The 15605-nt window shown below is 39.5% G+C and overlaps 1 protein-coding gene across 3 annotated transcripts in view; it reads left to right on the forward strand.

Moving 5' to 3' along the window:
* The window catches only part of si:ch211-191a24.3 (tensin-3), a 56792-nt gene that overhangs the window by 24793 nt on the left and 16394 nt on the right, over positions 1–15605 (forward strand). For all 3 annotated transcript variants that reach the window (XM_044199524.1, XM_044199525.1, XM_044199526.1), the window contains 3 exons: positions 800–930; positions 1844–1952; positions 2039–2107. In XM_044199524.1, the coding sequence (XP_044055459.1) occupies positions 800–930; positions 1844–1952; positions 2039–2107 (309 nt within the window). The remainder of the gene's footprint in view (positions 1–799; positions 931–1843; positions 1953–2038; positions 2108–15605) is intronic.

Consider the following 15605-nt stretch of genomic DNA (forward strand, 5'->3'; position numbering starts at 1 on the left):
AAAAAATCTACTAACGACATATCAGCCAATATTCATTTTTTAACACGAACAGTAACATAACCAAACATTTTTGACAAGGATTTCTTAAATTTTGTTATTAATGAATTGTGAAAAAGCTGTGTAGTGAGCGGGACATTTTACAGTAAAAAAATAAACTTGTCAGTGCTCTCTAGTGGACAAAAGTGGTAACTTATTGTTATTTATTGGCCGACATATAGTCGGACACTGATGTATTAAGCTAAAATAAGCCGATAGAGCTTTAACACTTTCCAATCAATTTGCTGATTTTATGGATCTTTTTCAAAACCAATTAGATAAAACTGAAATGTGTGGTTGTCAAGCTAAAAAAAAAAAAGTCTGAAAAGAGAACGACTGATTGCTCCAACAGATGTTTTTCCGACAAGCTGCCATGATGTTCCACCATCTGGTCACAGAGAAGTCTAGTTTAGTCACACATGCTCTGCCCTGATGATAGGAGCTACACACTGCTGATAAACATACTGATAGACCCTTTTGTCAAAGACAAACACGCTAAACATGAACCATTATCATCACCTTTTATTGCCAAGTTGCCATCTGGTCATAACAAAGTGTCAGTACCTTTCAATGTTATGTTTTTTTTTTAAAAGAATAGACATAACTGTTTATGGATATTTAATTTCATCGAGGAACACATGACTGTTGCCACATGAGTTTGATTCTTTGGTTGATTATATTTCAGATCATAATCTGTCTGACTGTCTGACTCTCCTGCCCTCCCCACCCTCACCCCTCTCCTTATCTCTCTGCTCCCGATCAGGCTGGAGGCAGCAGATGCAGGTCAGTGATGTGACAGACTACGCTGGTCTCCATAGTCCGGGATGGAGAGGGGGTGGTGCTCAGACCTGTAGAGGCTCCCCAGTCTACAGTCCCTCCATCTCACCATCTCAGGTAACCACAGTTTCCCCATTCACCTCACCTGACGACCACTTTGACTGCTGGTTGATGAACTTCACCCATACTAGGCCATAATTACACAAATCTGTTTAATTTAACGTGTCTGTAATCAATATTTTTTATAATGTATCAAATGACAATGTGAAAACAAACAGAGAATTATCATCTGAATCTGCAACTCCCTTCGGCTTTACAGAGCTTTATAGTGAGTTCCAGCTTGTTGTTTAGCTGTCCCGCCCACAACTTTACTGTTTTGGTTCACCCTCAGCGCTCTCATAACGCTGTTTTTGTTTTCAGTGACAAAGCTCTAAAAACCCGCTGTACACTACCTGCTCAGCAGCAAACAGCAGACAGACACAGTCAGAGACTGTGATCAGATTATACCACATTATTTTGGGTTAAATGACACAACTGCCAAAACTTTAAGATTCAATTTATGTGTCACAAAATTACATTAAAGAAAAAGATAACACAGAGTTATCACTTTAAAATTAGTTGAAGGATCTCTGTTGAGCTATTATGATTATGTAACTCCGTCTGCATCTTTTCTACCTCCCTCCCTCCCTCCCTCTCTCTCTCTCTCTCTCTTTCTTTTTTTTTTTTTTAAGAGTTTTAGAGAGTTGAGGTTTCTGCTTTTGCACTCATTCTTATGGCTGGGTGGCATGAATGGCCCAACTGTTTACACCAAAACACAGGCTGTAGCCACACACAGATCACAAGACTGATGTCTGCTGGTGTGTGTGTGTATGTGTGTGTGTGTGTGTGTGTCTGTGTGTGTGTGTGTGTGTGTGTGTGTGTGTGTGTGTGTGTGTGTGCGTGTGTGTGCGTGTGTTTGGGCTTGTTACCCCATAAAACTTTTCCCTTATATGTTTTCTTACTTCTTTTATCCTGTTCTTATTTTTCAAAGCATGGGCATCTCTACAAAACCAACAGTGTGGACTATCGGGGACACACAGATAGCTCTGACATCATCCCTCCTACTCCGGCCTTCCCAGTGTCTCCTCCAACGCCTTATGGTAAGAGATAATGTCAAAATGGACATTACTGGATGTGGATGTGTCTGCATTTTGGAATCTTATCAGCGTCTGCCTTCTCTTCCCAGTGAAACATTGCTCAGAGTTTTCCCAGCTCAGGACTGCCAGGCAGTGGGACCAACAAAGCTGGACACAAGGTACACTTTCCCAAGAGTGTGTGTTACCATATACATGTATGTGTGTGTGTGTGACTGGAAAGAACACTAAACTTTGAACCCAAACACTTCTGAATGCTGCCGGACAGGGTTCAAGAGCCAGCTGGAATGTCCTCCTGGCGTAATATGCCAAAAACACATGCACATACACACACCTGGCCTGTACTGTACTGCTATTGGCTGGATATGTGGGCATGGCTCTGTTTTTGGTAAGTTGTGTCCGGCTAGAGGCAGACAGATGGCTTGTTTCTGGACTTTTGTGTTTATTATTTTTAGGCTTGAGGTAAAAAGCGGTTGGAGGAGTTGATAAAATGGATTGGGATATCCTTTCAGGCCCATGCAGGACAGCTGACACTGGCTGTCTGCTAATAATAGTTGAGGGTAACAGAGGAAGAGACCACTGCTGGCAGGATGTCCACTCACGTCCTGTTCTGGGAGGGGACAGGAGGAGAGGGGAGGGTCTTTTGTTGCTGGGACATCCTGCCTGAAGAGATATGTACCACACAGCTGCAGAAGGAATTTACTGTAGTGTCAGAACGTCTTTCAGTGGTTGTGTCTCGTATCTGATCTAAGTGGTTGTCATGTTCCTGTCGTCGTTACAAACTATTTGTGCTTTTCCCACTGAGGAAACAAAGACAACATATGATGTGACAATGTGAATCATATTTATGAGAGGTGGACATTTACTGATAAAAAAAAGAAAGTATACCGGAGCTGATGAATGTACTCAAACTGATACTCAGCAAACACTATCAAACACTTGTTGCTTTAGGGTGAACAGCAGCTGTGTTCAGTTTGAATTAATGTCTGTTACAATGGATTCCGATGTTGACAAGTTTTCACAACAAAAAAAGGACCAAAATATCTATAAAAATGTATTAAACAACTTATGCAGCATTAAATGCTTTAAATAACATAAAAAGCAATCTTCCATCTGTGTGCACAGTATTGCAAACAGTCATCATGTTGCTGAAGTATGTCTAAATATGTGACTTTCTGCAGAGTTCAGAGCAGAAGACAAACTATCTTGGTGTACACAGTATTTGTTGAAGGTATGTTTTATAAAAAAGTATTTGTCAGTGTGGCCACTTATTGGATACTCAAAGAGTTTCAATGGTCATATTGAGGCATTGAGTAATGAGAGGGGAGTAAGCTAATTTATCCTACAAAAACATTATTTATAGATTTAGCTGATTGTCGGTTAACTAGATGCAACTTGATGTGCTGTACTATCACACACTGGATTCGTATTATCATGGCAGACATGCAATCTGTCCTCACAAGAGAAAAACAGAACATTGGTTGACTTTCAAATGCTTAAAACTGCCCACTGTGTGTTTACATTGACCTGATATGCGACCTCTGGTGGTTGTGCGAATGATGAAGTTGTTATAGTGCTGAAAAAGTCAAAGTAGATGGTCGGGATAAAAAGTGTGTGATGCCAGAGACCACAGTTAGTGTCCCTTTGTCATTGACATTCATATTGATTTCTTTTACCCATGACTGCGACCTATATTCCGAACCTCAAAGGGGCAGTTCACCCTAAAATCAAAAATACATATTTTTCCTCTCACCTGTAGTGCTATTTATCCATCTAGATTGTTTTGGTGTGAGTTGCTGAGTTTTGGAGATATCGGCCGTAGAGATGTCTGCCTTCTCTCGTATATAACAGAACTAGATGGCACTCGGTTTCTATACATTTACATTTAAAAAATTAAACAGCAATGTCTCTTTCCAGAAATCATGACCCAGTTAGTCACGATAATCCACAGACCTTGTTGTGAGCAGTTTCATGTAGGAACTATTTTCTTTCTACCGAACTACACCCACCAACCATATCACCGTGCATCTACTCACAGAAGAGAGGCACGTACTCCTGACAGCGCAGGAACATCAATGGCGTCCTCCTCGGCTGATCTGTAACATTAGCTAGCTCAGTGGTGCTAGGTGAGCTAGCAGTATCAAACTATTAGTTAGAATATTGTTGTTGCTATTTGTTATCGTTGTACCTTTCCTTCTGCGCGGTGATACGGTTGGCGGGTGTAGTTTGGTAGAAAGAAAATAGTTCCTACATGAAACTGCTCACAACAAGGTCTGCGGATTATCTTGAGTAACCAGGTCATGATTTCTGGAAAGAGACATTGTTGTTGAGTATTTCAAATGTATTTTTTTGGTGCTCAGTGCCATATAGTTCTATTATATTCACAAAATGCAGATCTCTACGGCCGATATCTCCAAAACTCGGCAACTCACACCACTCAACAATCTAGATGGATAAATAGCACTACAGGTAAGAGGAAAAATATGTATGGCCTACTAAAGATGTTTCAGTTCAGTTTAGTCTTTATTGTCTTGCATGAGAAATTTGGCTTGCTGCAGGGAAAAAACAGACACATCAAAAGCCAACATGAAACAGAATAAAAACTATAATTTATAAAACTAACACAAAATAGCAATAAAAACAGTACGTGATAAGTAAAAACAATATAAAACAACAATAAATGCGAACAAGTTTAATAAGAAAACCTTAAGACCGGAACAGTATTGCACCGCAACAGTGCAGAGGGTGTAAATGAATCGATAGAGTACAAATTAAGTGATTTTACTGCACATACTAAGATAACATATGTTTGAATCACCTGGCTCTGGGGAGTCTATACCTCTGCAGCTCAAGTCCTTTATTTCATGTTTTTTTTTAAATAAATGTTTAAGATGTTTATCAAGCCAAGCTTGTTTTTAATCAAATTAACTTAAAATTTAACAGCAAAAATGTCAATATCAAATCTGTTTATTATCAGTTCACATTTGTGAGTTGCACCCATCATGCATAGTTTTTCTTCTACTGCAAATAATCGGACAATATTTTGACCTTAGTATATTGATAACAAAACTACAGTAATATTTCTGATGGCATTTTGCTCTGTATTGCAGACAGATCAGTTTATTCTTTGAAAGGGCAGGTCTGCCTGTTTATTGTAAACACGTTTGTCTGAACAGAGCGGCGGCAGGATGGAGAAGGAGCTGATGAAAGAATAATTTTTACTTGTTTACAGAAAAACACCTGCTTCTGTTTCTCTGCTGAATGGACAGAAGAATTAACAAAGGATGCAGAATATCTGTAGCTCACTCCCATTTTGAGGGGCAGACAAGAGTTTCCTGTTTCCCACGTTAAAGGCAGACGATAGTCTGGGAAGCAATTTGCCACGTCGGAACAGAACAGGCAGATTCCCCATTTAAATGATTTTTTATTTCATGTTTAGAGTCATTACTGTAATCACTTTTTGACCCGCGGTTACTGTAATGACTGGAGTGATTACTGTGGACAGCAGCAGACAGCTCCAAAACAACAGCGATGCACTCAGTCAGAGTTCCCACTGTGTTATCACCAGGCTAATCACACTGGGCATTCTGGGATCCTGGCATGTTGTGTGTGCTGGTTTTTGTGTGAAGTTATAGTATTAGAGTCAACAGATACTTAAAGAAGTAAAGAATTCCAGTGAGGTATTTGGTGATTTGAGGTCAAAGACGTCTAGACATCTAGGTTAAAAACTCATAAGTCTAGATTAAAATTGGGTAACTTTCATAGAAAAATGACATGCATTTAGATTTCTCTGCTAGTTTACTGACTTCAAAACTACACTACGAAAGATACAACTTTAATGGAATTGCTTGACATTTTGGGAAATACACTTATTTGCTTTCTTGCAGGGAGTTATATGAGAAGACCGATATGACATGTCATATCTGTGTGTAAAGTACAGAGCTTGAGTCAGGAGGTAGATAGCAGTTAACATAGCCTAGCTAAGCATAAAGACTGGAAGTAGCCTGGCGGATTGCTATGCTACAACGTGTTAATTAGAAGTTAGTAAGTTTAGAGGTGTTAGGAGGCTTTTTTGTATTGGAGAGAGCCAGCATAGCTATTTCCTCCTACTTCAAGTCTTCAAGCCAAGCTAAGCTAACCACATCCTGGCTCAAGCTCCATAATTAACATACAGACACCAGAGTGGTATCAGTATTCTCATCTGACGCTCGACAGGAAAGCGAATAAGCGTATTTTTCATAATTTCCAATAAAAACGTGGTTAAAACACTATCCTTAATACAATACAACACATAAATAAAAATGTCTTTATTACATAGTCAAATCACTAAACAATATGGTCATTTCCAACATTTTCTGTAATACACAACGTAAGTCTTCATAAGACTTTCTGGTCTCTGCCCATAAATGGTGAATTAAAGCAGCATTAATTAATTTTTGTCCACTGCAGCAGAACAAATAGTAAACACAACATTGACTCTTTATCAGCTTGTAGAGTTGGAATTTTACACATCCAGCAGTTAAGGAGCAGCATTTGCATTCATTGATGAACGTAAGTCCAATATTCACTCTCCTTTTAGCTCTGTTTTGGTCTCCACCAAGTCGTGACAAACATATCTGGCTGTTTAGCTGTTAAATGCTCCACTATGTTCACCAGATAGCAAGACTTTACATACATGCATGGTTTCAAAAGCATTTCAAAACCCATATTTCAATGTAAAGCAGGTCCTAACTACACTTTTCAACCAAATGTCTCCCAGTTAGATCTGGCTTTTGACCCGCAAAATCACCAAATCAGTGCTTACAGGCATCACTTAAATAAACACAGATATATCATGTTTTGGGGCTGTTGGGTGACGAACATGACATTTGAGACACTGCCCTGTTTTTAGCTTGAAGTCATTGTAGTTTTGACTTAATCTATTTGGTTTTAAAATGATTTCATCATCCTAAAAAGGTCAAAGAAATCAGTGAAAATCAGTGAAATCCTTCAACTAAAGGCAGAAACACATAAATCAACAAAATTATACATAATATTATACAAAGTTTTCACTTAATGGCAATAGATTGGTCACATTCTTCACATCGTTTGCATACTTTAGCCTTTGCAAAGTCATCACAGTATTTTTTCCATGCAATAACCCAAAGATGAACTCTGCTGCTGTCTCTGTCCTTGTGTACTTTCATTTCCTCGTGACAGCAAAGGGCAGCTCTAAAATGTTATGTAATAACTTTTCCTTTGTGTACTTGTTGCCAAATCAAAATAAACAGTGATATATACAGAAGCCCTCATCCAGCGGAAGCAGGTTTCAGCCAAAGGAATGTAGATGTTGTTATGAGCTGAGGTTTAGCAGAGGCAGATGGTCCGTTCAGACAAACACTTGACTGTCTGAACCTCAGGGGTCAAAGGTCAGGAGAAAGTAAGGCGGAGTGGACAGGGAGGGCAGCAGGCGGTTGTTGTCAATGATGAATGAAATGATGAAGTTTCAAGTGCCGTTGTTGATCCTGAACAGATTTTGTGCAGAGAGATGTTTCATAGTCTTATTACCAACAATTCTGCGGTCAACACTTAAAGGTACAATTAGTGATCCAAATGTAAACAAAATAAGTGAAAGCTGTTATTGCCGTAAAATTGATTGATGGGTTTTTAATACACACTAGACTCATTTGTAGTTATTAGTGTTTTCTGATCCTGAGGTTTGTTTACATCAGTAATTCAAGAAAACTAGCCTGTATTTTCAATCATGATCACATAAACACACAAATTAATCAATATATATCAATATGTCATAAGTACATTTATTAATAGAGTACATTTAAAAACAACAAATGTGGACCAACGTGCTGAGAGATAATAAATACATTAAGATGAAGATCAGTGATGGGTCAGCAGATCTTAAGGATCTGGGGGTAGAATAAGGAGATCAGGTATGTATTATATGGTAAAAAATTTAAGGATTTGGCAAACTCATAAAATAAATAAACTCATAAATGAACACCACAAATCGACTGAGCCAATGTGCACAATGCTTAAAAGCTTTGATCCAAATGTAAACAAAAGTACATGATTAGAGTGTAAACTGCTGTCATTTTAAAATTGACTGACAGCAGCTCCTTTAAAGGTTTGTTATCAGTAAAGGTTATTTTTCATTATTGTTGGAAAACTGGCTTGAGTTTTCAATTCTTATGAGGACTTTCCATTGTTAAGACAAACTATTTTATATGTAAATTTAGCGCCAGGCTAGCTGTTTCCCACTGTTTCCAGTCTTTATGCTAAGCTATGCTAACCAGCTCCTAGCTCCAGCTTCACATTCAACAGACAGATAGTGGTATAGTTCTACTCATCGAACTCTTGACATGAAAGTGAATAAACATATTTCCCAAAATGTTGAACTAATAATTTTTTAACATTTTAGAGACTAATAATAGCCATCAACTTACTGTAAGTTATTAACTTTTTCTGATGCTGTTAAAAGTTTTTGTTTACATCTGTAATATTTGAGAAGTGGCCTGTAGTTTCATAAACAAAGACTTGGGTCTTTAAACTGATAAATGAGTGTCACAGAACGACAGAGCTGATGTCCATTCCAGCTCATTTCCTGTGACACGGAGGTTAAAATAAGGCACGTAGCACATGCTTCCACTGAAACAAAAGTAAACTCAACACAATTCATTCAAGAGCTTTATGTTGTAATTTATGATGTGCTAAGATTAGACACATGGCAGGAGACACGGTCAGTGTGTGTCTGCATGCCTTTGTCTGTGTGTTTGTGGCGAGCAGATGGTGGGAGTAGACACACATGCCCTGACAGAGAGGCCATAGAAACCCCCAGATCAACCCCCCCAACCACCAACCACCACCTCACCACCACCACCTCCTCTCTTTGGTCCATAAAAGGCCGCATATGACCTCTGACCCCACTGGAATCCATTCTGATTGGGGGAAAGTGCTTGCAGTGGCCCAGCAGGAACAATGCTCAGTGGTCAGTGAGAGGAAGAGGAGGGAGGGTGAGAGGGAGGGTATGTAGACACGCATGGAGGGGAAGGGGGGGAAATTCTCTACCTCTTGTCCCTCCCTCCATACAAACCCAGAAGTCGAGCGGTGTCACAAGAAGCCAGGAACAAACGGGGAGCTTATTTTTCCATCTGGGGGACGAAAGGAATTGGGCATGGCGGCAAAACGATCCAGCCCCTGAAGAAGAAAAAAAAAAAGCTTCGGCGAGTCGGGCTCAGATTGCTTTTCAGCAGACTGAAGTGAAAGAGAGAGGAGGATATTCTGGTTTCATTCACACTGGGAGGAAGAACATACCAGAAAGAGACAGAGACTTTGGAGCAGGAAGGTGAAGTTTGGTGTAGACAGGAAACCGGCAAATAACGGGATACTTCAGAGAGTGTCACATCATGACTGCGTCTCTCGGTATGTACGTGCATGTACATGTGTCAGAAAGCTTGATAGAGTGTGTGTGAATGATTTTCCCTCTTTCCAGCAGTTTATGAATTTTTACACCTTTTCTCCTTGCATTCTTTAATGATTCACCTTCTCTCACCAGCCTTTTCCTCTCTGCCTTCTCTGCCCATTCTCTCTCTTGTTTATACTGCGTTATCTCTGCCTCTGGCCCTCCTGGGAATTTTAAGGAGGGCACAAATGCACAGAAACACTTCGCCTCTCTCCTCCAGGCCGCTGGTATTTGCAGACAGCTTCTGGAATTTCAGATGCCTTTTTTCTTTTCCAAGCACACCCCCCTCCAATCCTCATCTCTCTGTCTTTTTGTGCATGAAAAGACTTTTTCTGTTTTTGTTGATCTAATGTTCTGGACAGCAGCATCTGCAGCCCCTCTGATATCTCACACTTGGTGGGATGATGAGATGATTTGTTCCACTGCTGCGTTCATGATCTCATCCCGTTAAAAGCTATTTTCGCCTCCATCGTGCAGTCATGGAAGTCTGATGTATTGGTGGTTAACCGAGGGAGGCCGTTTTCCCCCTTTTTTCTGCACTACTGACCTGACCTGAACCGAAAAGTCTTTGAAGATTTGGATTTTTGTCGGGGTGCTTATTGCTCCCAGAGATGTCATACGATAAAACAACATCTTGCTGAGGCACAAGTTAACTAGTTTCAAACTTTTGCAGTAGTTTCATACAAAAAGAACAATGGAAGTCCAGCACATATTTTCCACATGTTGAAACTGGAATAATTAAGAACAGCAATGAACAAACTGAATTTGAGCTTGAAGCCACTTTACACTTATGTGTTAAATATGCCCTACAAAAAAACATGGCACAACTAGAGGAGAAACAGTTAGTCGAGTAATTAGTTATCGACAGAAACATAATCAGCATCTATTTTGATAATCGATTAATCATTTAAATCATTTATCAAACCAAAATTCCAGCCATTCTCTAGTTGTAGCTTCTCATTTGTGAGGATTTGCTGCTTTTCTTTGTCGGACAAAATGAGCAACACCTTGGACCTTAGCAAATTGGCTAACACTTGGGTATTTTACCCATAATTTCCACAGAAGTTCCTGGAAATCATTTTGTAAATTGGTACTAATAATAGGTAAAATACACACAGTGTTCATTCATTCCAGTTAATTGCCAGCATAAACTAGGTTGTCTTTTAGTTAGTGCACAGCACGTCTTCATGCAAAAATGTAAAAATCAACATATAAAAAGAAAAAAAGTCTTAAATAATCAATTCATATGTGCTTGGGTTTAAATGGAGCAGTTATTTCAATGAAATTCCTATTTCCTTTACAATAATTAGTACCATGCTACATGTCTTCCCAGGAATGTATTGTGAAATTATTAGGAAATTACAAAACCAGTAAAAGGAAGCGTTACCTAACTGTGTTTAGTATTTCTATCTATCATTTTATGACATATTGTAGACCACACTTAGGGATTAATCGATAATGAAACACATGCAGCCCCAAACACAATGGGAATTTTTGGACAGTGTTGAAAGCAGGTTGAAAACATTAACTGCCACATGTGAGTTAGGAGAAAATAGAACATTTCCTAGGGGGCAAAGTTATTGACGAATGCTGTTCTGAGACACTGTACAGACGTCTGCCATGTGAGAAACATTTGGCTTCCACAGGACTGCAGGAAATTAAGGGCAAAGCGGCAGAAAATTTAAGCCACAAGGACGGAAAATGTTGACAACACAGTGGACAGAAGGCCAGTTCAGGGTGCAGACACCAAAATGGAAAAATGGAAACAAGGATTTTGTTCCTCAGAGCATTGATCAACAAGTGGTCTGTGGAGTCACAAGCCCAGCCTGCGTGAGATGTACCAGAACATCAATGCTCCTACACATAATGATGTAATGGTGTCTGGTATATCTACACTACAGTACACCACAACAACATGACAAGACACGTGAAACTGCAGGAAATCTATATGCAGGCCATTGGTCATGTTCTCTCTAAGAGCTGCAGTAAAGCAGAAAACTGGAGTTAGAAAAGAACATATGCAGCACAAGGCCGTTCAGACCAATCCGGTTTGTAGGCTTATGAGATGCCAGACACCACTGGGGAGAAAAAGAAAGTTAGCACATCAACAACCTTGACACCTGTGAGGTGAATGGTGGAATCTACTCAATGATACTTGAAATGTGCCCAATGATTACCCAATGGACTGTGTTGACAGTGCTGTGGTGCCCTGATAACCAGACTGAATTACCATTTCAGTTCACTTGTTTCATTCATCCTAAATTTGTGTTCATGTCAGTTGATTTCTTGTTGGGAGGGGAGGTTATTTTGTTTTCTTTTGCCCTAACCAATCTGTAGCGAGTGACGTATTTTTCCTGCTGACATCAATTTCAGTTGACAAGGAAGCTGTGGTACGAGTTGCTTGGAGCAAATAACATGTTTTTCCAATTAGATTTAAGAAATATTTATGAGAAGGAATGTCTATTTAGTTTATTTTAGAGTTATTTGTTTTGTTGACTTACAACAACCTGTACAGCCACTTTTTGATGTTGACATTCTGAATCCTGCCTATAAAGCTTTGATTGGTCAACCGTTTCTCCAACCAGACCTATTTGAATTTCTGAATAAATCAGGGATGTGGGTGTTGATTCAGAACTCTGGAACCAGTCTAGCAATGTGGCAAAAGTTGAACTTTTGCCTGGACTACTTTGCATTTCTTTTGCTGCGCTAAAGCAGTGGTCTTACTGAACTGAATGAGTAAGGCCGTGTGAACAAGAAATGGCCTCAGAGGACCCAAAGAGACTTTGAGAGTTGTTTGTGTCAGCTTAGAGTTCATCAGCTCATTTGCAGTATCATTCCTCAACAGACTCACAGAGTTTTCTATAGTTTTGTAGAGCTTGAGGCAGGACACATCTGACAGAAACAAATGCTTCTTAGATGGAGAGAGGGATGCTTGTTATATTGTAGTGTGGCTAGTCAAGTACATTTTATTCATATAGCCCAGTACCACAAACCACAAATTTTCCTCAGCAGCCTTTACACTTTGTACAGCATATGACGCCCTCAATCCTCAGACCCTTGATTCAGATAAGAAAAAACTCTTCCAAAAAACCCTTTAACAGGGAAAAATAGCTATGTGCAAAGTTTTACAACTCTTCTGCCAGACCAAACTGCTTGAAACAATCTAGTCAAACCGATCATCAAAAATCGACCTGAGGACATTGATATCATAGCCTTACAGACTGAAGGTTGCACAGAAACCAGTGCTACAGAATACAGCTTTGTTATTGTGGATCACTATTAACCTTTCAGCACTGCACGTATTAAGGATCTGTTCAGGATTATTGACCCTGTAGCCAGAAATGCTGTGGATGCACTTAGTTAAATAAAGCAGCCAAAAACACAATGCTTGCTAAGTTTAGGAATGCATCAAGGTAGAACTTCAGTTCTAAGAGTCACTTTGACCTGCTTCTGATGGCTAAACTGGGCTACATTTCTTTGAAAACTGATGTCTTCAATGTCTCAAAGACATTGAAGACATTAAGGTTACATATAGACGTTATTTCAGTGACTATATTTCGTTGTGAAGCAGGTCCTAACTAGACCTTGAAATATAGTTACTGAAATGTAACCTGCATGTCATAAAACTTTTCACCCACATTTTGCCAGTTTTAACCGAGGTAGGTAGACTTTGATGATCGCTCATGAGGGTCATAAAGCAGTCATGAAAACAAAACCAAACTTTGTGGTCAAAAATATGATACATAGAGATTGAAGCCGAGCCTTGCGTGTAAAGATTTTTCCGTAACAACAAGTTGGAAAGAGCTTCCTTCAACACAGTGGCATATTATAACCACGGACATGTATGGACCCACGAGGACAACTACTTATGATCCATGATCACTTCCCCAGATGTGTAGTCTGAGGAATTTCATTTTAGCTTCAAAACATGATCAAAGATCTGGGACATTTTTGCAGTTCAGACTTCCTTAATACATGAAAAACATTGATATTCATTTAGAGCTTGAGGAACTTTTTTTTATATCACCATCACATATCTCCACAAGTCAAACTGATCTTGTGAGTGAAACCAGTAGCAGCTCTGACTGCGGTTTACAAAGTCATCAACTCATTATCAGAATACTGCAGACACCAATAAACACCTCTGTGAAGAGACTATTTTCTCCCATAACCTTTTATGGAAACACTGCCTTGTTTACCGTTACCCTTCACCCTGTTTCTCTCCCTCCACTTGTTTGTAGTGTTGTGATTCTTCACTCCCTCCCCAGCTGGCTCGTAACTTGGCCTCTCCTCTGCCTCTTCACTGAGTCGATAAAGCTGTCCGTCCAAACACCCAGGAAGGAGCAGAGAAGGTTGACTGATTTTTACTGAAGGAGGGAGGGCAGTGGTAGACAACTGATCACATTCTGATGCAGCGCCAAGTAATACCAAGGAAAGAGCCGCATGTCCTCTGGCAGAAATCATTCAATAATTCTAAAAGTGGTTTCAAGCCCTGGAGCCCACAGTCAATGTCCAGGATGAACAACCTTAAGATGCAGCAATCGGAGAAACTTTAAGAGGATTTTGTCTTCCTCATGGTTTTGACTTATAAACAGTGCATCATTTCAGGCCCACTGCCCTCCCCCTGTTTTGGCAACGTAAAGTTTAGCCGACTAAGGCAACTGCACATCTGGCTTAAGGGCTATTGCTGTAGCAGAAACATCCCCTATGTAGACAACTTCAGCACCTTCTACAACAGAACGGATCACTTCAAACATGATTGCCTCCATCCAAATCATGCAGGATCCCATCTTTTATCTATGAACATCAAATTTACACTATATTCCTGCAAGGCATTCACCACATGAAGGTCAGTGAGCCATAAGATTTAGGATTATTCTCATAGTTTATATGATTATTCTCAGAATTTATATGATTATTTTTTAGTTTATATGATTATTCTCATAGATAATATGTTATCTATGCTGAAAATTTTTATGCTTTAACAATATTTCTTTGGGCAATTTCTCATCCTTTGAATATGTTGCTGTTGTTTGTAAATCTGTATCCCCTACACTACTACTAACACTGTATCACCCTCCTAAACTTAAACGTGGTTTCTTGGAGGAATTTAGTGAGCTTCTCTAAAATTCCTGTTAAATTTGATTGCATTGTCATCTCAGAGGGATTACTGATACTGATAACCCTACTCACAAAAACCAAAACCCTGGCTTCATGTAATAGCATGGTGGATAACTTTAACTGTGTTCTTGGTCAAATTATTGACAACATTGCACCCACAAAAATCAAAAAGGTATCTGTAACACCAAAAGCTCCTTGGAGAAGTGGGGTAAGAATAAGAAAGGTAAAGAGAGCCTGCCGGAAGGCTGAGCGTATGTGGCAGAAGACCAAACTGCTGGTCCACCTCGAAATCTTTAAAAATGCACTTAAGAGCTACAATAATGAAATGAAATTTTCTAGACAATCCTACATTTCTCAGATAATACATGATAACCAAAACAATGCTCAATCTCTGTTCTCCACTATTGATAAACTGTCAAACCCAACAAGATCAATGCCTGCCGAGCTCCTCTCGTCCACCAAATGTCATGAATTTGCCACCTTCTTCCAGGAAAAAGTCTCTGATATTAGGAAAAATCTAACAATTGCATACACTAATGGATCTGGCGTACCTCTGCCCCTACATCATTATACCACCATGGAAGCAATGCATCATTTTTCACCTATTACCTCAAATGATTTAGAAGAGGTGATACAGCAGCTAAATCCCTCCACCTGCTCCCACAAATTTTTTCAAACGTGTATTCCACTGTCTGTCACATGACATACTAAATATTGTAAACAGTTCTTTACAATCAGGAGTCTTTCCCTCCTCCCTCAAGCATTCTGTTACTACACCACTACTGAAAAAGAACAACTTAGACCCATCTGTGGTAAGCAACTACAGACCAATCTCCAAAATCCCTTTTCTTTGTAAAATACTTGAAAAGGTTGTCTACAAACAGCTGCATAGTTACCTATCACTTCACAATCTGCATGATGCGTATCAATCTGGCTTCAGGACAACCACAGCACTGAAACAGCTCTCATAAAAGTAGTCAATGACCTAAAGATCAACAGTGCTGCAAACAAACCTTCCATCTTAGTATTACTAGACCTGACTGCAGCTTTTGACATCGTCGACCACGACATTCTACTCAATA

The sequence above is a fragment of the Siniperca chuatsi genome, linkage group LG6 (assembly GCF_020085105.1).
Source record: "Siniperca chuatsi isolate FFG_IHB_CAS linkage group LG6, ASM2008510v1, whole genome shotgun sequence".
NCBI lineage: Eukaryota > Metazoa > Chordata > Actinopteri > Centrarchiformes > Sinipercidae > Siniperca > Siniperca chuatsi.